Raw genomic sequence first — 26,417 nt, forward strand, 5'->3', positions numbered from 1 at the left:
ATTTTTTTGAGGGAAAATATCTTTCATATTAATATATACTATTAATATTATAACAAATTTGCATGTTTTTAAATGGCTTCCTACTTGTCTTCATGGTGTTTCTTATTCACTTCCATGTCATTTTCTATTTGATTCCTACAGGTTTCCTTTTTAGATTCCCATACACTTCTACAATCATTTCACAATTGTATCCTGCTTCATGCTCCCTACTATTTTTTAACACACGCTCCCCTGCTTCCCCTCCATGCATCACTTCCTTTATCCATTTCGCATTTTGGTAACCATGTGATGTACAACATGGTGGATTTCTAAAATGATGGGTACAGGGGTGTAGCTACACACACATAAAAGATACTACAATATAGAAAATGCGCCATGTATGAAGCTCTAGATAGTCAATTATGAATTAAAAGTCTAAAATATGACAAAGATACATAATTAACTAACAATTAATAATAAAAAAGTATACAGTTAACAATGGACATGTTTGATCCTTAGTATTGACTATATTGACTGGCCGAGTCTCGTTTCAAACCAGCTGAATCATATACCCCAAGTATCAAAGTACTAATGTAGGTACTCAAGTATGACACGGGTGTGGGAGGCTGGCAGAAGCACCCATATTAAGAAATTAGCACCTATGGACATTAGGAGGAACCAATTACTCTAAACGTGCACACACACAGAACGGGAATATTAGCACTTTCATATACATTGAACTAAAATAATTTACTACCACAAAAAAATTGGCAATTGTGGAGAGCAACAGCTCCCCATCCCCCTACTTTTTTCTTCTTTTTTTCTATTTAACCACTGAAAAGTGAAAACCAAGTCATATTTCAGCCATCATATGAAAAAACATGTAACAGCTCAAAATAAATGAGTTACAATGCAATGGGAGATTTTTCTAGTAGATTAGTTACTGATATACCTGGTTCAAGCGGAACAGGTGATATAAGCTCAAAAGTTGCTGTTACATTATCCCCAGGCATCACCATCTTTACATTTTCAGGCAATTCCACCTTCCCAGTAACATCTGCAGTCCTCATGTAGAATTGTGGCCTGTAGTTTGAAAAGAAAGCAGTATGACGACCACCTTCATCCTTTGTGAGAACGTAAATCTCTGCCTCAAATTTCTTGTATGTCTTCACACTACCAGGCTTGGAGACAACCTGGAAAATGTGGAAACCATTAAAAGCAGTTAAACCACTGAAGCAACTTATGGAAAATAGCTTCAATGACTTGATACATGGACTTGAGATAGCTACATCTTAAACTCCTATGTACAGCATACACTTGAGAAACCCAGACAACTCAGCCAGTAACATGAATGAATCACCCAAGAAAGACCAGGTTGGGTCAATGGAGTAAAGTGACTGGATCCTGTACTTTGGGCAGCAAACTGCAATAAATGAATGCCTTTCAGTTCAAATGATCCTAACCTGTCAGATGGCTACAGCTGCAGATATGGTGACAGGGCCATTTTTATGGAGTCCTCCATTATTAGTAAGTATAGAAGGGACACGGCACAAGAGTACAAATGGAGCATTCGCATGACAGAGATCTTAAACATAATGAAAAGAGTTTAAAATGGGAACTTATCAAATATGAAATTATAGGGAGATTTTCCGGTTTCCATTATCTCGGATTTAAATATCAGAAAAAAATAAATAAACTTAAAAATTAAAAAAATCTAAAAGGGAATAAAATTGCCCCCGTGGGTTGAGCACACCCTGGTTAGTAGGGTGTGTGTGAAGATGCTCGAGATGAAGGACACTGGATCAAATCCCATTGCTTCCAGGATGTACCCCATCACTATCACTGGTCAGTCCCTGCAAGGCATGGGGTCGGTGGACTGCCCAGGGTTTACTTCGCAGGGAGGCGGCCCCATTAAGTGACCCGTGTCCTTAGGAAGGTTCCTCCTCTTCATAAAATAAAAGGGAATAAAATTATAAAAATATGTGAAATTTCAAATAAAATATTTCAAAAAGGAATAAAGTTATAAAAATGTGAAATTTCAAATAAAAATCTATCCTTGAGACTTTACTGATAAAATGCATAAATCACAATGTATTCTTAAACCAAAAAAATTGCAATACTATGAAAAAACCTTGATCTTATCAGGAGCTTTTAATGTTCAACCATAGTCGCAGATATCGCCGATATTTTGAAAATATCGCGATATTATTGCAGTAAAATGAACAAATGATATTAAAGGCAAAATATCACAATAATATCGTTGTTGCAACCCAGGCAACAACTTTTTTTAAAACTGTAGGTGCAGGGGTATTTGGTGGGTTTTTAAAAAAAAGGGATACATGTGTCTTTAGTTTTTCTTTATTAGGTTATTTTGGGTATACAAATATACCTTTTTGTTAGGGTTTGGGTTACTTTTAAGAGACCCAAAACAAAAGAAATGCAAGGAAGGGGCTGCAGTCAACATCAAAGTGAAACAAATAAAAGAAAGAAGAGAAACGTGAACAGGGGGCTGCGCCATATCCTCCACTTCTCGACCAGTCTAGTCGAGTTCTCCAGCAGTCCAACATTCCACCATGAACAGGGAAAGAAAGAAGAGGAAGGAAGAAAAGAAAGAAGAAGGGAAGGAAGAAAAAAAAAGAGCAAGGAAGAGGGAAGGGAGGATTTACATTTATTTTTTCATTTTATTTTTTAAATTTCAAGATTTTCTCGAGATTTTTCCAAGATTTATTAGAAAACTAATAATATCCCGATATTATACCTCGCCGAGATATAGCCAATACCGATATTTGTGACTATGTGTTCAACTCAGAGTTGCTAGTCGGGAAAGCGGGAGTGGGAAGTGATTCGGAAAGCGGAAGAGGGAAGCGAGGCACTTCCAAAATTTTAGGAAGCGGCAAGCACGGGACGACTTAGAAGCGAATCAGGAATCGTCTCAAAAGCTAGAAGACAAGCAAACCGGAAGCGACCTAGGAAGCGAGGGAGAAGCGAAAAAAGAGAAAAAGAAAACAACAACAACAACAACAACTACGCCTTCATCCCAAAACAATTGGGGTCAGCGATATGAACCAAAAAAGAAATTCATTTTGGGTCTTCCACATGAATCCTTTTCCTCCAATCATTTCTATCCAACGCCATGTCCTCGGTGAGGTTCAAAGCATTCATATCCTTTCCTATCATCTCCATCCAAGTCTTCCTAGGCCTACCCCGACCTCTTTTAACTAATATATGAAAAAAGAGAAAAAGAAAGAAAAACAAAAATAAAAAACAAACAAAAATGAAAAAAGAAGGGAAAGCGAGGAGGAAGCGCACTTCCCCTAAATTGGAAAACACGCTTCCCAATTTTTTTGGCACTTTCAAGCACGTTTCGGAAGCACCACGTTTCACACTTTCGAGAAGCGCGCTTCCCCATGTCCTATGGCGATTCCGGTAACCCAATCCTCAAAGTTGTGAAAAACGTCGAGACGTAGCGAAGCAATCCACCAAAAATATGAAGCAATGCGTAAAGTGTAAGCCTAAAAATTGCACTTTTAAAAACTTAAAAATATCTACAAATACAAATAAATAAAAGAAATGATTTATTGATGAAGCAACCAATGAGAAATATAAAATCTCAAATAAATACCAAAAAATATGAGAATAATATATAAAAGTAACATTAATGCAACAACTTGATTTATCTAACAGTCAACCGCATATACATACACAATCACATGCATATTTGTAAATAATCAAACAAACCACAAGTAACACTTTCACATATACAATTTTTATATAAACAAACTGAAGAAGATGAAATAAACTGAAGCTTAGACAAACTAAATGAATTGACTATATTATTTTTATATACATAGTAAATTAATTGCAGAAAAACCTAGTCATTAAGAAGAAGAACAAGAAGGGAAGAAGATGAAGAAGACTGAAAGAAGACGAAGAGGAAGAAGAACGAAAGAAGAAAAGAGAGGAGTGGGGAAGAAGAAGAAAAAGGAGAACAAAAGAAAAAGGAAAAAGAAAAAAAGAGACGAAGAAAGAGCAAGAGAGAAGGGGGGTGTATGTATGAGATATTGTGAGAGGTCTTTACCATAGTTCAAGCTGCACATAAAATAGAGAAGAGAGAGAGAGAGATGCACAATGGTTGGGGCGGCAAAAACAGATTCCACCTCCAAGCCCTAATCTTTTATATTAAAACACTTATACAATGGGGACTAAATTATCATATCACAACAACCATATTACAAAAATGTCGTTAATGAAAAAGACGTCAACAACATAGTAGTTAAAAGGATTGACGCGTGTATGGGTCTGGATCCAAATCCATACGCATGCTCTATTTTAACACCCTCCCTCATGTTGTACATGGTTTTGGAGCATGTACAACTTGCTCTTCAATAGACAAAATTGACATCCTATTAACCCATTGGTAAACAAGTCTGCCACTTGATCTTCTGTTCGAACATGATGTAGTTCTATCTCTTTCATCTCGACTTTCTGCCGTATAAAATGTTGATCAATCTCAATATGCTTCGTTCTGCTATGCTGAATAGGGTTAAATGCAATATTGATTGCGCTTTGATTGACGCATAGAAAATGATCAAATAATTGTCTCCCCAAGATCACTCAATAAGTGTTTAATCCATGTAAATTTTGTCGTGCCTACAGCTATCAACCTGTATTCTGCCTCTGTACTCGATCGTGCCACTGCCTTTTGTTTTCTACCGCTCCAAGACACTAAATTGTGTCCAATGTATACACAATATCCAGAGATAGATCGTCTCTCATCTGGATCCCCTGCCCAATCTCGTTTGTATAAGTGATGAGTTCATGTCCTTTGTGTAGGTTATCGTTCTTGCGATAAACAAGTTTGTCTCCTATAGTTCCTTTTAAATAACGTAGAATACACTTCACAGCTTCCATATGACCTTCCTTTGGAGCATGCATAAACTGGGATACCTGATTGACAACATAAATTATATCAGGTCTGATAAAAGTCAAATATTGCAGCATCCCTATAAAGACTTCTATACATTGTAGGGTTGACGCAAAGGTGGCCATCTTTAGAACTCAGCCTTTGATGTAATACACTCAGAGTGTTGACTGGTTTGCAATTCGTCATCCTGGCTCTTTCTAGAAGATCAAGAGTGTACTTCTGTTGCATGAGTCTTTTTGTCTGTCAACCTCTACACCAAGGAAGTACCTCAACTCCCCTAAATCTTTCATCTTGAAAGCTTTCATCAAAAAACGCTTCAGTTCTTGCACATGGGTTATTTGAACTCCCAATGATCACAATATCATCAACATATATAAGGAGTGTAATGATGTCTGTCTTCTGGTAAATAAAGAGCGAGTGGTCCAGAGAACATCTTCTAAAACCATAGCCTTGAATTTGCATAAAGAAACTTTCAAACCAAGAGTGAGACGCATGTTTCAATCCATATAGAGATTTCCTTAGCTTGCACACCCAAGCAGTAGGATCCTTCTTGGCATACCCAAGAGTATACTTCCTCCTTTAAAACCCCATGCAAGAATGCATTTTTAACATCCATCTAGCTAAGCTTCGATCCTCGATCGACTACTAAGGATATGATGACACGAATTATGCCCATTTTGACTACTGGACTAAATGTTTCATCGTAATCTTCACCATATTGTTGCGTGAATCCCCGAGCAACAAGTCGTGCCTTATATCGGTCAATACTTCATTTGGGCTTATATTTTGTTTTATAAACCCATTTTGAGCCAACTACATTCTTTCCTTCCGGCCGAGGTACTATTTCCCAAGTCTGGCACTATGAAGAGCTTTCATTTCTTCATTCATAGCCTCAATCCAATGACGGGATTGAAGAGCTTGATTAAAACAAGTGGGTTCATTGTGCTTTGCGAGCTGAGACATAAACAATTGAAAATCAAGAGAAAAGGTCTCATAACTCACCCATCGCTGAATAGGATGCATGATGCGTGACGGCCTTCGAGTCGGATCACTGAAGACGATTTTCACATCCCTCGACTTTGTATTTCTATCCCTTCTAGTGTAGATCTGTCCAAAGAAGCGTTCAACTGGAGGTGGTTCAACTGAAGACGGCTCGCCATGCATCTGTGAGTCACCCAACTCCCTACTCGAATCAAATGAATGACAAGTCGCCTGACAGGTCTCTCCTGTATTGGCAAAAAGATTTGTGCTCATCCATGGATCATATACCTCTACTTTTCGAGATGGCAACAGTTCGAAGTCATTGATCTGAAAATTCTGCTCATCAAAAACAACATTCTTGGATGTCCTAATACGTTTTGTAGTAGAGTCATAGCATCGATAGCCTTTGTATTCATCCGCATACCCAACAAATCTGCACTTAGCGGCCTTGTCCTGAAACTTATTTCGCAAAGATGAATCAATATGCACATAACATACACAACAAAAAACACGCAGCTCATCATAAGAAGGATGTTGCCCAAACAAAGTATAATAAGGGGATTTCTGATCCAGAAATGCCATAGAAAGACGATTTATGACATAAACAGATGTGTAAAAAACTTCTGTCTAGAGACTAATGGGCACATTGCTATCATGTAACATGCTCATCGCACTTTCGACAATATGCATGTGTTTCCTCTCTGCAACCCCATTTTTTTGAGGGGTATGGGGGCAAAAAACCTGCCAACTTATTCCTTTATCCCAAAGAAAGGCAATAAACTCATTCGATGAATACTCTCCTCCACCATCACATTGTAAGTGCACAATATCACACGAAAACTTTGTTTTAGCCATCGAATGGAATTCCCGAAATATTTGAAAAACTTCATGCTTATGCTTCAAGAAATATATTCAAGTGTAGCGTGAATAAGAATCAATAAATATAACATAGTAACGACTGCCAGAGAGAATGAATAGGGGCGAGTCCCCAAACATCGGAACAAACAATCTCAAATGGCTTTGAAGTTCTTTTATTAATGTTTATCCATGAATTGACTAATTTTACTCACGGCTAATGAAATGTCAGGTCTAGTAATGGTCACATATAACAACTTACCTACCAAGGATCTAAAACTGGTACTATCCACATATTCAGATTTCTCATCAAACATATGAGTTTTGGGATCCATAGGAATGTTAGCTGGCTTCGCTCCTAGCATTCCAGTCTCTTTTAATAGGTCCATCACATACTTTCTTTGTGACAAAACTAAGCCCTCTTTGCTTCTTGCAGCCTCAATACCCAAAAAATATCGAAGGGAACCAAGATCTTTAGTAACAAAGTATTTCTGAAGATGATCTTTTGTTGCGGAAATATCTTGGGCACTGATTCCTGTGTTTTGTTTGTTAATATCGATTTGTAAGCTATTATGCTGAATTTTCGTATCGATTTGTAATATATTTTGTGATATGTATATCAATTTGTAAGATATTATGTGTTTTGTAGTGTCAATTTGTACTGTCAATTTTTTTTATAATGATTCAATCATGCATATATATGTGTTCTATAGCAGTCAAATAAATTTCAGTCATGCATATATGTGTTTTAAGCCAATAAAAAAAATTAATCAGGCATATATGTGTTCTAAGGCATTAAAAAATATTCAAAGTGACTAAATAATGCATATGTGTGTTCTAACGTTGCAAAAAAAATAAATCATAGTGATTCAACCATGCATTTATGTGTTCTAAGGTTGTCAAAAAAAAATCATATTGATTGAATCATGCATACATATGTTCCAAGGCTGTCAAAAAAAATTCATAGTGACTCAATCATGCATATATGTGTTCTAAGGCTGTCAAAAAAAATTCAAAGTCATTCAATCATTCATATATGTGTTCTAAGGCTGTCAAAAAGAATTCATGGTGATTCAATCATGCATATATATATGTGTTATAATGCCCTAAAAAAAATCATATTGATTCAATCATGTATATATGTTTTCTAAGGCTGCCAAAAAAATTTCAATCATACATATATGTGTTCTAAGGCTGTCAAAAAAAAATCTTAATTATTAAATCGTGCATACATATGTTCTTTGGTTGACAAAAAAATTTCATAGTGACTCAATCACGCATATATGTGTTCTAACGTTGTCAAAAAAATTTAACAATGATTCAACAATGCATATATGTGTTCTAAGGCTGTAAAAAAAGTTCATAGTGATTCAATCATGCATATATGTTTTCTAAGGCTGTCAAAACAATTTCACACCGACTCAATCTTGCATATATGTGTTGTAACGTTGTAAATTTTTTTTTATAGTGATTCAATCATGCATATATGTATTCTAACATTGTCATTTTTTTTTATAGTGATTCAATCATCTATATTTGTTTTCTAAGGCTGTCAAAAACAATTCAAACACGCATATTTGTGTTCTAAGGCTATCAAAAAAATTTCATAGTGATTCAATCATGTAGATATGTGTTCTAAGGCTGTCAAAATTTTTTTATAGTGACTCAATCCTGCATTTATGTGTTCTAAGTTTATCAAAAGAATTTCAAATTGATTCAATCATGTATATATTTGTTCTAAGGCTATAAAAAAAAATCCAATCATGCATATTTGTGTTCTAAGGCTGTCAAAAAAAAATCATAGTGATTCAATCATGCATACATGTATTTTAAGGCTGTGAAAAAAAATTCAAAGTGATTCAATCATGCATATATGTGTTCTAAGACTGTCAAAAAAATTTTATAGTGATTCAATCATTCATATATGTGTTCTAAGGCTGTCAAAAAAAATTCATAGTGATTCAATCATGCATATATGTGTTTTAAGGATTTCTAAAAAAAAATCATTGTGATTCAATCATGTACACGTGTGTTTTAAGGCTGTCAAAAAAATTTCATAGTGACTCAATCATGCATATATGTGTTCTAATGTTGCCAAAAAAAATTTATTGTGATTCAATCATGAATATATGTGTTCTAACATTATCGAAAAAAAATCATATTGATTCAATCAAAGGTTGTCAAAAAAATATCATAGTGATTCAATCAATCATATATGTTTCCGAAGGTTTCAAAAAAATTTCATAGTGACTCAATCACGCATATATGTGTTCTAACATTGTAAAAAAAAATTCATAGTGATTCAATCATTCATATATGTGTTTTAAGGCTGTCAAATTTTTTTTATAGGGATTCAATCATGCATAATTATGCAATAACGTTGTCAAAAAAAAAATTCATAGTGATTCAATCATGCATATATGTGTTCTAAGACTATAAAAAAAATTCATAGTGACTCAATCATGAACATGTGTCCTAACGTAGTAAAAAAAACTCATAGTGATTCAACCATGCAAATATGTGTTCTAAGGATGTCACAAAAATTCATACTAATTCAATCATACATATATGTGTTCTAAGACTGTCAAAAAAAAAATCATAGTGACTCAATCTTGCATATATTTGTTCTAACATTGTCAAAAAAATCCATAGTCATTCAATCATACATATATGTGTTCTAATGCTGCTAAAAAAATTATAGTGATTCAATCATGTATATATATGTTCTAAGGCTGTCAAAAAAATTTCATAGTGATTCAATCATGCATATACTTGTTCTAAGGCTGTCAAAAAAATTTCGTAGTGATTCAATCACGCATATATTAGTTCTAAGGCTATCAAAAAAAAATTTAGTGACTTAATCCTGTATATATGTGTTCTAACATTGTCAAAAAAAATTCATCATGATTCAATCATGCATATATGTGTTCTAAGGCTGTCAAAAAAATTTCATATTGACTCGATCATGAATATGTTTTGTAACATTCTCAAAAAAAATTTATAGTGACTCAATCATTCGTATATGTCTGTCAAATTTTTTTTATAGGAATTCAATCATGTATACATGTGTTCTAAGGATGTCTAAAAATTTTCATTGTGACTCAATCATGCATATATGTCTTCTAACATTGTCAAAAAAAATTCATAGTGATTAAATGATGCATATATGTGTTCTAAGGTTGTCAAAAAAATTTCATAGTGATTCAATCATATATACATGTGTTCTAAGGCTTTCAAAAAAAATCATATTGACACAATCATGAATATATATTTTCAACTTTGTAAAAAAAATTCATATTTATTCAATTTTGTATATATGTGTTCTTAGGCTCTTAAATTTTTTTTATATTGATTCAATCATGCATATTGTTAAAATATGATGTATATTTATATATATATATATATATATATATAGATTACGACACATACACATATATATTATATATATATGTCTATGTGTCTATCTATATATAAATATATATATATATATATATATTTTTGTAAAACCCGATAGGGGTATTTCTGTCATTTCACCTGTACACGCATATCTTTGATATGCTTTCTTTTTTCTTTCTTTTTCCTTTTAGTCTTTTTCTTTTTTGTTTTTTTAATTTCTTTTTTTATCCATTGGAGAGGGGTCCACATAGATTCGTTGGACCCCTCCAACGGTCATAAATATGACCGTTGGAGGGGCTCCAACGACTCTATGGGAGCCCCTCCTTGGGTCCCTTGCTGTGTATAAATAAGGGGCACAGCCCCATGTATTTGTTAAGCTTCTAGTGAAGCATTCAATGAAGTGAAATATATTTTTTTATCTCCTTTTGTGCTTGACCACTTTTGTGGTTTATTTTGCTTTTTAGTAGCCTCTTGTGTATGTGCGTGATTCCGTGCTTTCGCTTGGAGACGTTGCTCTTTTCATTTGGCATTTCATTACATGGTATCAGAGCCTTGGTTAAGAAGGCTTCATCGGATTCTCCCTTGACAAGTAATACCTCTCCTCTCTCTTGTCTTATAATTTTTCTCTTCTAATGGCCAACAAAGATGCAAAGATCGATCTCTCATTCAAATTGGATGGGACCAATTATCGCATGTGGGCGGCCGCTATGGAGAATAATCTCAAAGGTAAAAAGCTTTGGGGTTATGTATGTGGAACCATTCCGGAACCACAACTAAAGTTAACTAAATTTGAAGGAGGTGAAGAAAAAGCTTTGAATGAAGAAGAAAAGGAAAAGGCTATTCTTGATTACTCTTCTAAAATGGAAGATTGGGAAAGTGAACATGCTAAAATCTTAGCATGGTTCATGAATAATGTCGAATTGAAGATTTGTGCAAACCTTGCAAAATTCAAAAAGGCTAATGAAGCATGGTTTTTTATGAAAGGTATGTACACTCAAAGGGACCTTGCTAGGCATTTCTTTTTACAAGAAAAGGTAAGAGCTACCAAGCAAGGTGATATGAGCATTAGGGACTACTATAGTGCCCTATCCTCTTTATGGGATGAACTTGTTCTTCTCGAACCACAATGGGAAGGGAGTGCTATTGCTATGAGACAAGAGCATATGGAAAAAGAGAGGTTCTTTCAATTTATTCATGGGCTTCGTCCCGAATTTGAACAACTTAGAGGATCTCTACTTCATAGGGCCTCTACTCCTCTAAGCGATATTTTGGCCGATTTATGTCAAGAAGAAACCCGCTTGGCCTTGAAAAGAGATGTTGATGAAGTGCATGCCGTGTCTAGACCCGGCAACAATGTAAGACCATATAAACCACCACACTTTTGGAAGAATAATGGTGGTGGAGGAAGAAAAATCATTTGTCATAATTGTAATGAACCGGGTCATATTCGTCCCGATTGCCCTAAATTCAAGAAGAAGGTGGCTTCCGTGGGAGAAACTCCTCCAATCATCAATGAAGATTCTAAGAAGGATGGTGACATAAAGGATTCCATCGCCCATCTAACCGAAACTCTTCAACAATTTATGAAGATGAACGCCTCTACATCATCATCCTCACCTTCCACTTCCGGTGCCGCCATCTCTTCTTTCCCAGGTATGACTTCTTGGATTCTTGATTCGGGTGCCTCTTTCCATATGACTCCAAATGCATCGCTTTTATCAAAACCAAGTCTCAATAAATTTAAATCATATGTATCCACCACCGATGAAACATCTTTAAATGTTGAGGGTATTGGAAACCTAGAGAAAATTTATGACCAAAACAAAGAATTTTTTGTTCCCAAAATCCGGATCATCCCAAAACTTAATTTAAATCTTTTTTCCGTCTCTCAAATTACCGATTTTGAATGTAATGTCTCGTTTTCACCAACCCATTGCTATGTGCAGGATCTCCGGTCCGGGAAGCGGATTGGGCAAGGCCATAGAAGAGGGGACCTTTACTATATGTATTTTTTGTCTTTGTCATCCAAATCATTTTGTAATCATGTTCAATCCAAAGATATTGAGACTTGGCATAAGAGACTCGGACACCCTAGTATTTCCAAATTGTATCTTTTTCCATTTTTGGAAAAATTTTGTAATACAAATACATTTACATGCAATGATTGTATTCTTGGGAAAATTCACTCTCTTCCATATTCTCATAGCAATTTTGTGTCAAAAAAGGCCTTTTGAACTTGTGCATTCCGATGTATGGGGACCGACACCCGTTATGTCTAAAGGAGGCTTCTCTTACTATGTTTCTTTTATTGATGATTTTTCTAGATACACATGGATTTATATTATCAAAAATAAATCCGATGTCTTCACTAATTTTAAAGAGTTTCACGCTCTTGTTCAAAATCAATTTCATCACAATATAGCCATTTTTAGATCCGACTCAGGAGGAGAATACATGTCTAAAGATTTTCAAAATTATTTTAAAACAAATGGAATTTTACACCAACGATCTTGTCCTAAAACTCCGCAACAAAATGGCCTTGCGGAAAGGAAACATAGGCATTTAATCGAAACCACAAGAACTCTTCTTGTGTCTAAAAATGCTCCTAAAAATTTTTGGGCCGAAGCTCTTCTTACCGCAACATATCTTGTGAATCGTATGTTAAAATATGTGTATTATCGACATTTGTAATCTCGTATATATTTATATTCATATATATATATATATATATATATATATATATGAATATAAATATATATACTTTATTTCACCCAAAAAGGGTATTTCTGTAAATTCCTGTTTTACGCATATTCCATTTTGGAATAATGCTTGTAATTTTTATTTTTATTTTTCTTCTTTTTCCCTTTTTATTTTTTGGCTTTTGCGCCACATAGGGAGGCTCCCCAAAGAGTCGTTGGGGAGCCTCCAACGGTCACATATGTGACCGTTGGGGGCTCCCAACGACTCTCTTGGGAGCCCCCTTTGTGGCTCCTTCTTATGCTTATAAATAGGGGCTCTCCCCTTTGTATTTTTGGTATCCTAGAGGGAGCTTATGCTCCATTGTAATGGGGTTTTTACCCCTTCTCCATTATTCTTCAATGATATGCAACTTATGACTTTATGTCATATTTTTCCCTTTTTATGGGTTTTATGTGTTAGCACATTATGTGCTTATGTTGTTTCCCTTTAATGGGTATATTTGCACTTCACGTGCATAATGACTAATGGAGTGATAAGTTCCATCTCCCGTAACTATACTACCTTTTTCAAGATAACGCAATAAGTGAGATAACTTATCCGCATTACCTGTGACGTGTGTGGCAGCACCAAAATCAACATACCATTCCCCTTGTTCATTTTGCTTGATCGTCATATGTGACAATGCAGATAACAAAAGTTGTTGCACATCTGCAGATGGTGCTTTCATGGTGCTTTTGTGTCCACAGTAGTATTAGAATGTGAAATATGGATTGGATATGGATCCGATATCGGATCCATATCCATCCACGAGTTTTACTTCAGTTGTATTATGTTGTAACTTGTGTTACTTATAAGGGGCAATTTTGTCCCTGTAAATTATAATTGTAACCCTATACTAATAAAGGCACGAGTGCAGCAACTGAATAGAAATAGGCTGCCGACTTCTTAAGAAAGGTTCTCTCTCTCTCTCCCTCTCTCTCTCTCTCTCACGTGTTTTCACATGGTATCAAAGCACGTTGTATACCTGGGTGAAAAAGGATCTTCTTCCTCAGCGACGTGAACTACCAAATCTGTTCACGTGCACTAGCCAAGACTGCTGCAGCAAAAGCCGAGTTTTCAGAACTCGTGAATCTGCCTTCCTCAGCAACGTGAACCAGTTCACGTAAATCAGCAAAAGTCGAGTTTTCAGAACTCGTAAATCTGCCTTCCTCGGCAACGTAAATCAGGTTCCCATATTTTTTTTATTATTCCTTTCTGTAGGCATCCACTTCTTGATTTGTTTGTTCCCTTCACTCACAAAGAGGTTGAGTTCTTATTTGTCGTGATTTCATCGTAATTCATTTTTTTTTCCTAATTCATTTTTCTTATTCCTCGTGGTTTCACCGTGATTTGGTTTCACCCTCTTTTCTTATTGTTCTCCTTAATCCTGTTATTTCACACAGCAACTGCTGTAGTTGTTTTTATTCCCCTTAATCCACACACAGCAACTGCTGTAATCTCTCTTATTTTTTTAAATTCACACACAGCATCTGCACTTCTTTTTCTTAATTCACACAGCCACTGCAGGTCCCTACTTCTTCATTCATTCACAGCTGGTTACTTCTTCTTCTTCATTCATTCACAATTTACACAAGAAGGCTGAATTTGTTTCTTCTGGTACCTATTTCCGTCATAAGCTGCGTCACTCCATTCTTTGTTTTCAGCCACATCTCTGTCATAAGCCTACAAATGGATTCTTCAGGCAGTTCTAGTCTTTCCTCCAACTTCCTGGGGCAACTGGTTTCGGAAAAACTGAATACAAATAACTATCTGACTTGGAAAAGGCAGATTACCCCTTTTATTCGCAGTCAAGATCTTTCAGGCCACTTGGATGGCTCCACTCAAATACCTCCGGAATTTGTCACCACCGAAGAAAAAGGAGATGGAGCAATGTCAAGCACCACCCGCAATCCTATATTTACTGCTTGGATGAAACGTGATCAGGCTCTCGTCGCATATATCACTTCCACACTGTCGCAAGAAGTTTTGGTTTCTATCCCTGATGATTGCACATCTAAAGTATTGTGGGAAACTTTAGCTCAAACCTACTCTCAGATATCGGAGGCTAAGGTACTATTTCTCAAGCGTGAATTTCAGCTTTTAAAGAAGGGAGCAATGACCATTATTGAATTTTTAAATCAAGTCAAAAGCATCACAGATCAATTAGCCCTTGTTGGATATCCAGTGTCCGATAAAGAAAAGGTGCAACAAACTCTGAATGCCCTGGGATCAGAGTATCATGTTCTTGTCACTTCTTTATTATGCTTGCCTTCGTTGCCCAATTTTGAGGAATTACGTGCTAAACTCTTCCAATATGAGATGTCTTTGAAAAGCATATCTGATGCTTCAGCAGGGCAATCATCTACGCATGAGATTCTTGTCACAGGGATGTTTGCTGATCGTACACGGGGAGGGCGTGGCAGAGGCAAGGGAAATCCAATTCAGGGTGGACGTGGGATACTACCTACACCAAATTCTAATGCCAATTTTTCAAAGAATGTTCCCACATGCTATCAGTGCAACAAGCGAGGTCATACCAAGGCCAACTGCTGGTTCAACCCACAAAATCGGAATAGAATGCAAAACACTAGAAATGTTGGTGCATCAGGAACTGCAGGTACGTTCCGAGTCAGTGAGGATGCTAAGGATCTCCTTCTATCTGCTATGGCCAACTTGAATCTGAAGCAAAATGATGATGGAATATGGTATGTTGACTCTGGGGCAGCAACCCATGTCACTGGTAATGCAGGTAAGTTCTCTACTATGACTCCCTATTTTGGAAAATCTAATATTGTAACCGGAGATGGGACTCACCACCCTATTTCGAACATAGGCACTGTCGTCATTCCTTTGTCCAAGTCATCCATTCCTTTATCAGATGTTGTTCATGCACCAAATATAAAGAAAAATATTGTATCTATTTCCAAGCTTGTTGATTCTACCAATTCTTCTGTGGAATTTACTCCTACTTCTGTCTTTGTCAAGGATCTTCAAACGAAGAAGATGTTCGCTAAAGGAGAGCGACGTGGAGACATGTATGTCTTTAATGAAGATCCAGCCTCCAGTGTCCTGAAGCCCCAGTCTGATCTCATCCTCAAAAGTGTCTTAAGTACATCCAAATGTAATAAGTCAGATCTCTGGCATTCTCGTCTTGGTCATTGTAGTCAAGTCTTTATTGAAAAGTTAGTGTCCAATGGTCTTCTTTCGGAGTCTGTTTCATCTTTATTGAGAAATAAAATATGTCCCAGTTGTCAGGTCTGCAAAAGTCATGTACTTCCCTTTCATCAAATAAATAAAAGAGCTTCTATACCTTTTGAGATAATATGTTCAGATGTTTGGGGCCCAGCTCCTAATCCTTCCTCTTCTGAAAGTAAATATCATGTATCCTTTATTGACAGCTTCTCTCGTTTTACCTGGATATTCTTTATGAAATACAAATCAGAGGTTTTTTCCATTTTCCGTCACTTTCATGCCTATGTTAAAAATCAATTCTCTCAAAATATCCAAATTCTCCAATGTGATGGGGGTGGTGAGTATTCCTCTAAAGAATTTTTAGATTTTCTCCAAGATAATGGGATGCATCGTAGAGTTTCTTGCCCGTACACACCACAACAAAATGGAATCGCTGAACGTAAACACAGACATATTGTGGAAAGTGCAATGAGTATGATGCATGGGAGTAACTTACCCATTAGTCTTTGGTCTGAAGCCTTTCACACTGCCACTCATGTGATAAACCGCCTTCCCATGCCTATTCTTGAAAATCAATCTCCCTATTATGTTCTCTTTGGTGCACATCCCAATTATAATGAGTTGCGAGTTTTTGGATGCACATGTTATGTTCATATTGACAAATCCATGAGAACTAAATTCCAAGACAAAGCCTCTATATGCCAATTTGTAGGTTATGCAGATGAACACAAGGGTTACAGATGCTATGATCCTGCCAATAAGAAGATCAGAATTTCCAGAAATGTTGTTTTTGATGAAAATAATTTTCTGGGAAAAGAAACAGAAGCCAATCGTGAACCTACTAGCTCAGTTGCTAATTGGTATGATCCATGGCTTAGTGCTGAACTTATTTCACATGCTGCCGAGCATACTATTCTGCCTACTGAAAGCATACATGGTGAGACAGTTTCAGATGATGCATCACAAGCAGAGTGTCGAAGATACAAAGGAAATGTGTATACCAGGAGATCTAGAGAGCAAACGAATGTACCTACTGCAGAACACATTGCGTTGTCTAATGACAGAGAAGCACCAAGAAGATCAGGCAGGATAAAGCATCCTATTGAAAAATGGGTTAGTTATGACAACTTTTCTATTGACTTTCAGATCTTTCTATCAACAACAACAACAACAACAACTACGCCTTCATCCCAAAACAATTGGGGTCAGCGTTTCAGATCTTTCTATCCCAGATTGAAAAACACGATGAACCACTTGGTTTTCATCAAGCTATCCAATCCAACAAATGGATTGAAGCGATGAATGAGGAGATCGAGGCACTCCATGAATGTCGAACATGGGAGATAGTTGGCCGTCCTCCAGATAAAAATGTTGTTGGTTCCAAATGGGTTTATAAAATTAAATATAAACCGGATGGTAGCATTGAACGGTACAAGGCGCGTCTTGTGGCCAAGGGTTTCACTCAAGAATATGGTCAGGATTATGATGAGACATTCAGCCCAGTGGTGAGAATGGGAATTATTCGCATTATACTTGGCCTGGCAATTGAACATGGGTGGATCCTCAGTCAGCTTGATGTTAAGAATGCATTCCTTCATGGGGACTTAAAGGAAGAAGTCTATATAGAGCAGCCTCAAGGTTATGCAGAGGGAAGCCCAAAAGAATATGTATGCAAGTTAACCAGAGCTTTGTATGGATTGAAGCAAGCTTCTAGGTCATGGTTTGAAAGTTTTTCCTTAGAAATCCATAAACATGGTTTCTTTCGTTCCCAACTTGTTCATTCTCTGTTCATATATAGGAACGGTACCACTGTGGTTTTCTTACTCATATATGTTGATGATATTGTTATCACTGGTAATGCTCCAGACCACATTCAGCGAATTAAAGTTCTATTGAGTATGCGGTTCAAAATGAAAGACCTTGGGGAGCTGAGATATTTTCTTGGAGTAGAGGTAGATAGACAAGGTGATAAAATGTCATTAACTCAACATAAATACACTCTTGATCTTCTGGCTAAAGCAGGAATGACAGATTGTAAACCTCTACCCACACCCAGTGTTGTTAACCAAAGGCTCAGTATTTGTGATGGTGAGTTATATCCTGATGCAGTCAAGTATCGGAGTTTAGTAGATATGTTACAATACCTTACCTTCACTAGACCAGACATTGTGTATTTTGTCAATCAAGTATCTCAATTCATGCATGAACCAAAGACTGGTCACATGGATGCTGTCAAACGCATCCTTCGCTATCTCAAAGGAACGGTGGGTGATGGACTCGCATACACTCAGTCTTCATGGAAATCCCCAAAACGTGACATACTTGCTTATACAGATGCAGACTGGGCAGGGGATCCAGATGAGAGAAGGTCTATTTCAGGATACTTTGTTTTCATTGGGAGAAATCTTGTCTCATGGAGTAGCAGAAAATAGAAGGCTGTGGCAAGATCTAGCACAGAGGCAGAGTATAGATCTATGGCAGCTACCACAGCAGAAGTGACCTGGATTAGGCATCTTCTTACAGAGATGGGAAAGGATATCTCAAATTCGACACTTATGTGTGATAATAGAAGTGCTATACAAATTGCATTCAATCCTGTTCATCACAGTCGGACTAAACATATTGAAATCGATCAACATTTCATCAGACAAAAGATAGCCGACAAAGAGATTGAACCAGTTTATGTGCCTTCAGAAGATCAAGTTGCTGATATGTTTACAAAAGGTCTCACAAGTCATCGCTTCTGGTATCTGAAGAACAAGTTGCACATGGTTCAACCCCATGCACAACTTGAGGGAGGGTATTAGAATGTGAAATATGGATTGGATATGGATCCGATATCGGATCCATATCCATCCACGAGTTTTACTTCAGTTGTATTATATTGTAACTTGTGTTACTTATAAGGAGCAATTTTGTCCCTGTAAATTATAATTGTAACCCTAAGCAACTGAATAGAAATAGGTTGCCGACTTCTTAAGAAAGGTTCTCTCTCTCTCCCTCTCTCTCTCTCTCTCACGTGTTTTCACAAGTAGTAGCTGACTTATTCTCAGTTTTGTTTATTTTTTCATTGTTCTGCAGGTTAAATCAACAATTGGCTTTCACATGTCCTCTTTTGTTACATAAGAAACAAGTGGGCACTCTCCTTTGATTCCCTGCATTAAAAGCACCCAAAATATTAGGTGTAGGCAAGATACCACGTCCTCCCTGCTCAAAACATCATTTCCTTTCGCCCTTTGTTTCATAATCATCTCATGCTGGAGAAGTTTCGCCTGAAGATCGTCAAAGTTGGGCAAGTGGAGAAGGCATGACAAAGTTGTGGTAAACATGTCAAAATCAGGGCTCAATCCATTAAGAAGTCGTTGTACTTTATCTTTATCTGAAATAGCACTTCCAATAACAGTCAATTGGTCAGTAATACTCTTCATACGACCTATGTATTCCATAACTATCATTGAGCCTTTCTTCAAACTTTGAAACTCATTTTTCAAATACATAACTCGAGCTTCTGATATCTGAGAGTACGTCCGAGAGAGCTTACTCCATAGATCTGCACACTTCTTGAGAGAGTGTTGACGTCATATAAGCAACCAAAGACTAGTCCCGCTTTCTCTAAGTTGTATACTCTGAATTTTTAATAGATTTGGTAATTGTGTCACCCTTCTCATCCTTGGTTTCCTGCAAAATAAGTCGTGGTGGTGTGGGAACAGAACCATCCAGATGTTCATCGAGATCCTGACTCAGTATAAACGGAAGTATTTGTCTCTTTCATGTCAAGAAATTAGAATGAGTAAGTTTTTCTGTAACGAGTTGATTTAAGAAATTTGCAGAGGGACCGAAAGACGAGAAGGAATCCATAGCAATGAAGCAACAAATAAGCAAACAAGGCGGGAGGAAAGAAAAAAAAAATAAACTGATTTGAGATCACTTAATCAATCAGCAGAGCTTCAATAAAACATTTACTTGCGCAACCAATATCTTGTAAAAAGAAACCCTTTTTTTTTAGTTTCAGAATTGAGAATGTAAACTATTTCAGTCTGCCTATAGATGTTGCGCAGAGAAGCACAAAACTGATTTTAATGTTGATTGAAAAAGAGAAAAGGAAGACAGCAATACAAGTTCGAAATTGTGAAAATCTAATATGAACATCCAGCAATACATAAAAAGCTTCAGGAATACGAGGAACAAAAGAAACGATTTAGACGAGAGATGTATATTAAATGAATCACAACTTATATTAGGATGCAGATTACAGACAGAACTTATTGACTTAGGGAAAAAATCAGATAGCACAAAGCTAACAAAGTCAGAATAAAAGAACGTTAGAAACGCACGGCAGAAGGAATCAAAGAGGATTCAACAATATTTTTTTTTTTGACAGAGATTTAAGAGAAAGAATACCAGAAATTTTACCGATGGAGATTTAAAGGATAGAATGACACAAAACGAAGATTTTAATGTCTCAAATAGAAGGGCCTTCTTTTGATCTCGTTGAGCATTCTTCTGATAGAGTTTTGCAACCGTGCTCTGATACCATATGAGATATCATGAGCGGTCTTTACCACAGTTCAAGCTGCACAGAAAATAGAGAAGAGAGAGAGATGCACAGTGGCTCGGGTGGCAAAAATAGATTCCACCTCCAAGCCCTAATCTTTTATATTAAAATACTTTTATAATGGGGACTAAATTATCATATCACAACAACCATATTACAAAAATGTCATTAATGAAAAAGATGTCAACAGCATAGTTAAAAGGATTGACGCGCGTATGGATCTGGATCCAGATCCATACACATGCTCTATTTTAACAGTACGTACTTGTTGGGTGGCTGGTGGGCTCTCTTTCATCTCCTTCTTCCTTTCGACAGGAGAGAGAGAGAGAGAGAGATGTTTAAGATGGGGGAGTGCCCTAACCAAAGTTACCGGAAACGCCTATAGAATAGGGGAAGCGCGCTTCCCCGGGACGCACTTCGGAAGCGTGAAACGCAGCGCTTCCGAAACGCGAGGGGAAGCGCAGGTTCAATTGAGGAAGCGCGTCCCCCTTTAAAGGGAAGTGTGTACCTCTTTAAAGGGGTACGCGTACCTCTTTAAAGGGGTACGCGTACCTCTTTAAAGGGGTACGCATACCCCTTTAAAGGGGGACGCGTACCCCTTTAAAGGGAGAAGCGTACCTCTTTAATGGGAGACGCGTACCTCTTTAATGGGAGACGCGTACCCCTTTAAAGGGGGACGCTATTATGGAAAGGTCGAATTTGCCCTTAAATTTTTTTTTTTACACATGAATATATTTTTTACTGAGGTTAAAATGGGTATTTTATAAAACCCGTGAAAAAATAAAATCGAAAGGGGCTTAGGGTTTTGTTTTTTCACGCGTATCTTCCGACTCCTCTCTCTCTCTCTCTCTCTCTCTCTCTCTCTCTCTCTCTCTCTCTCTCTCTCGAGTTTTCGGCGAGCTCCGAGTTCCGGCGACCTCAAAAAATTCCGGTGGCCTCCACCGACTTCCGAAGATGAAGATGTTCACCTTCAGGTACGCTATCTTCTCTTACCCCCCTCTCTCACGCTCTGTCACTCTCTCTATCTCGAATCTGGATCGGTCGGGTCCTTGGTGAAAAGGGGACGGCAAGAAGTCGGTTGGAGGGGTTGATGGCGGTTGGGTTCTGCCAACTGCGAGCCCTAGGGAGAGGAGGACCTCTCTCTGACCACCTGTGCATGGCAAGTGGCTTGGGCATGGGGGGGGGGGGGTGGCTCGACAGAGACACACAAAGGGAGAGAAGGTTGGGGAAGGAGGCTTCAACAGGGAGCACCACCGGCAGTGGCGTAGCTAGGATTCATGTGAGGGGGGGTGGGGGGGGGGGGGCGCAAATAGGGGTGTAGCAAGAAAAAAAAATTGGTGTGATAGGGGTTCAGGGGCAGCATCCTCCTTTTTTTTTTTGAGATAAAATAAAAATGGCTACAATTATTAATAAAAATCTATTTCATATGGACAAATCAAACTATTTGCTGCAATCAGGGTTGGGCTACAAAAATGGATAAAAATCTATTTCATATGGAATCGGAGCTGGGCTAATACTGAGCTTTTAAATTTTTTTTTAACTGGACCGGGAGGCCCATATTTTGCTTTGATGAAGAGTTTTCGAGTGATATAGGGCTGGTGTCTGACTTGTGTGGTGTGAGGTTCAGCTCGTGAGCAGAGGTTTGATTCCTTCATTCTCTCTAGAAAGTACATTTAAGGAACATGGGATTGTTAGAGACTATTTGTTTCATTTTTCCGTTGCAATAACATGATGGTCTTTATCTTTTGTTTTGTGTTATCATATGATGATCATTTATATTCTTATTTGAGACCCATGAATGAACAGTATATTGGTTGAGAAACATTTCACATTTTGTGGTTGTTTAACTGAGTTTATTTGGTCATCTTTTTTAGAAATAAGGGTTAATGCAGTATTTTTTTATCATTCTTGTAGGTTTTAACTTTTAAGTCATTTTGACGATTGCTTGAATCCTGATTCCTGATCAGATTGACTGGATCACTTTTATTATTCTTTTACTGTTGGATATATATGGATTATTGATTTATTGTTTTCAATTTCAAAGTCAATGAAAAACATGTCCTGCCTCCACAAGTTGTCTTATGGTTTCATTATGGTGTTTGATCTTGCAGACTTCTAGAATCTATTCTCTCCTTGATCTCTTGAAGTGATTTTGCTTATGTGAATTCTGAACTTACATGTTGATCAAGTGAACCAAGCATGATAAAAGAAACAAAACAAAAGAGATACTTATAAGTATCCTATAATATATAAAAAATATATTATAAGAAAATTCTTGAATTCATATTATAAAAACATATTATACAAAATGTATACCAAGCATGATTGAGCTTATCATCCTTATTAAGTATGAATTCTTTGATATACTGAGCGTGGGCACACTCAGGCTCGACTCATTTACTCTATCAGAAGAGTGGGGCAACTAGTATGTTGCAGCTAGTTGTTTAAAATTTTAAATAAATAGCATTATTGCTAGTAACAGTCGGCCAATATGAATTTTGTTTTTCTTCGTTGTTATGTTATCTTATTTTGGCATTTTTTCATAAATGCAAACTTTTGAAAGAACTTTTTTTTTTAAATTCTGTTTGCTTTATCATAGTATATTATAGAATCATAGATCTTTCACCTCCTTAAATGATGTTTATTTATTTGTTTTAGTAATTGGTAAATTATGAGTAATGATTTGTGTTCTTCACTCTCCATTATTTACTGTTAATAATAGCTTTTTTAAAGTGTTTTAGGTTGATTCTGATACTTTTATGATGCTGATATATTTGCATGTTCTTTGCTTCATTAATGACCATCTCAAGCTATGATCACGATAATTCTGATGATGATGACGATTCTTTGTACAATTTGGAGCATGAATCATCTAGTGGTGTTGGGAAGGGCAAGAAGAGGTCTTTTGCTTGTCCATATCAGTTTGAGGACAGAAACGAAAATTGTTTTGATGAAGAATATGACTTGAATGACTACTATTCTGAAGATGACCAAGATGATGAACCACCTAGCATGCATAAAACAACAGTGCTATGGTGCCATGTATTGAAACAAAAAAAGAGTGAGCAAGGAAAGCAAGGTGGAACCCAAGTTTTTATGTGCAGGCACTGCAAAAATATTTATCATGGGTCATATACTCGAGTTTTGCACATCTCATGGGATCTCCAAAGGGACAAAGTGTTGGGATTGTCTTTTGCCCTGTAGTTGCAAAAAATGCAGAATTGGCAAAAAAATTAAGAGGCAAGTTCGCCGAGTGGAGGTTTCATCAAGTGCATTTGAGTTGAGGAGATCAAGAATTGATACTCCGAAGAAGCCTATTAGTATGACTACATCATCTAGTGGAAGTCGAAAACAGTTGATATTCGTGATACCTTTAAAAAGGTAGAAAGAGATGATGTAGATCACAAAATTATCAGATTTTTGTGTGCAAATGGCATACCTTTCAATGTGCTTCGATCACCATATTGGGAAGAGATGATATCTGCAGTTAGTAAAGTGCCCGGATATAAACCCCCATCATATGAAAAAGCGTGAACAACGTTGCTTGACAGTGAGAAAGAGTGTGTTCACAGGGAGTTAAATGAATTTCGAGAAAAGTTTGAGGAGTTTGGAGTTTGCATTGTCTCATACGGTTGGACAAATATCAAGAACAAACACTTGATAAATATATTTGCCTCAAACTGTTTTGACTCGATGTTCTTATATGCAAGCGATTTTTCTAATGTGCAACAGTCAGCTGCAAACATTGTCGAGTTTTTGAAGACGGGATTTAAACTTGTGGGGCCTTCTGTTAAAATACATGTAATTCATATATATATATATATATATATATATATATATATGTAATACCCGATAGGGGTATTTTAGTCATTTCACAATTACCCGATAGGGGTACTTGTTTTTCCTCTTTCATTTTCCCTTTTATTTTTTTGTAAAACATATTTTTTATTTTTATGTTTTTTGCTCACACAAAAGGGGCCCCACCATGTAGTCGATGGGGCTCCCAATGGTCACATTTGTGACCGTTGGGGGCTCCCAACGACTACATGGGGAGCCCCTAGGTGGCTCTCCTTTTAAGGCCTCTTGGCCATTCTCCCTCTCCCTCTCTTGTGTATAAATAGGGGTGAGCCCCTCTTGTATTCTTCACTCTTGAGAGCTCTCTCTCTTTCAATAAGAGACATTTATATTTTTATGTTGTGTTGTCTCTTGTGGGTTTAGGTATTAGCCTTTTTTGTTTGCTCATTAATGGATGTTGTAAGTGCTTAGTGCACTCTTTGCTTTTCCGCATATTTCATTATATGCTATCAGAGCCTTGTGTATGCTCTTCTTCTTAATATAGCTAGTTGTGTAGCTATATTTTTTCGTGTTGTATCTCTCTTCTTTTATCCTCTTGTGAGTGATTATTATGGAAGGAGAACAAAAGATTGATCTCTCCTTCAAGCTCAATGGCTCCAACTACATGATGTGGGTCGCCGCCATGAAAAACAACCTCAAAGGGAAAAAGCTTTGGGGATACGTTATGGGCACCATTCCGGAACCACAACTCCAACTAACTAAGATGAAAGGTGATCAAGAAAAAGCTCTTGAAGGAGATGCTCGCATGAAGGCCATTGAAGATCACCAATCTAAAATAGAAGATTGGGAAAGTAAGCATGCCAAGATTCTTGCTTGGTTCATGAACAATGTGGAGCTCAAGATTTGCGCCAACATTGCCAAATTTCGGATGGCAAATGAAGCATGGTTCTTCATGAAAGATATGTTTACCCAAAAAGACCTTGCTCGTCAATTCTTTCTTCAAGAAAAAATCCGGACTATCAAGCAAGGAGAAATGAGTGTTAGGGACTACTTTAGCACTCTTGGCCCTCTATGGGATGAGCTATCTTTACTAGAACCAAAATGGGTTTCTAGTATAGATGTGGAGTTAAGGAGAGAACAAATGAAAAAAGAACACTTTTTCCAATTTTTACATGGGCTTAGGCCCGAATATGAACAAGTTAGATCCTCCCTCCTACATAGATCAAAGCTTCTTCCCTTGGAAGATGCCATAGCCGAAATATGCCAAGAAGAAACCCGTCTTGGCATGATTAAAGGAGGAGATGATGTCTTGGTCGTATCAAAACCCGGCAACCATATGAAAACTTACAAACCTCCACATTTTGAAAGGCAAAATAACTATAATGGCAACTATAGAAAAGTCATTTGCCATCATTGTCAAGAACCGGGTCATATAAGACCTAATTGCCCTAAGTTGAATAAAGCACCAAAAAATAAGGTTGCTTCCGTTGAAGAAGCTACTCAAAAGAAAGATGAAGCAATCAAAGGAAAGGACTCTTTTTCTCTTGCTCAACTATCGGAAGCACTACAAACTCTACTCAAGATTCCATCAACTTCGGGTGCCGTCATAGCTTCCTCCTCTCCTCCAGGTATGTCGTCTTGGATCCTTGACTCTGGAGCTTCCTTTCATATGACCCCCCTTGAAAATGAGATTTCTGATTTATGTAATAATTATAAAAACTCTTATGTTTCAACTGCCGATGGTACATCTTTACAAGTAAAAAGTTTTGGAACCTTAAACTTTTCAAAAGATTTCTTTGTGTCAAACGTGAGAGTTGTACCTCAACTTAATTTAAATCTCCTCTCTGTTGCTCAAATATGTGATCATGGATGTAAAATCTCCTTCTCAACTAAGGATTGCTCTATACAGAATCTTCGGTCCGGGAAGCTGATTGGGCAAGGCCATAGGAGGGGAGATCTCTATTACATGAGCAACTTGAAACTCCCCACTAACTCTTTTTG

At 37.0% G+C, this 26,417-nt stretch overlaps 1 protein-coding gene across 1 annotated transcript in view; it reads right to left on the minus strand.

Moving 5' to 3' along the window:
* LOC149815424 (elongation factor Tu, mitochondrial-like) overlaps nucleotides 1-26,417 on the minus strand; it is a 66,675-nt gene that overhangs the window by 2,563 nt on the left and 37,695 nt on the right. Inside the window, exon 11 of the mRNA XM_089989129.1 lies at nucleotides 932-1,172. Coding sequence (XP_089845255.1) covers nucleotides 932-1,172 — 241 coding nt within the window. The remainder of the gene's footprint in view (nucleotides 1-931; nucleotides 1,173-26,417) is intronic.

Source organism: Nuphar pumila, chromosome 15 (assembly GCF_984573655.1).
Source record: "Nuphar pumila chromosome 15, dmNupPumi1.hap1.1, whole genome shotgun sequence".
NCBI lineage: Eukaryota > Viridiplantae > Streptophyta > Magnoliopsida > Nymphaeales > Nymphaeaceae > Nuphar > Nuphar pumila.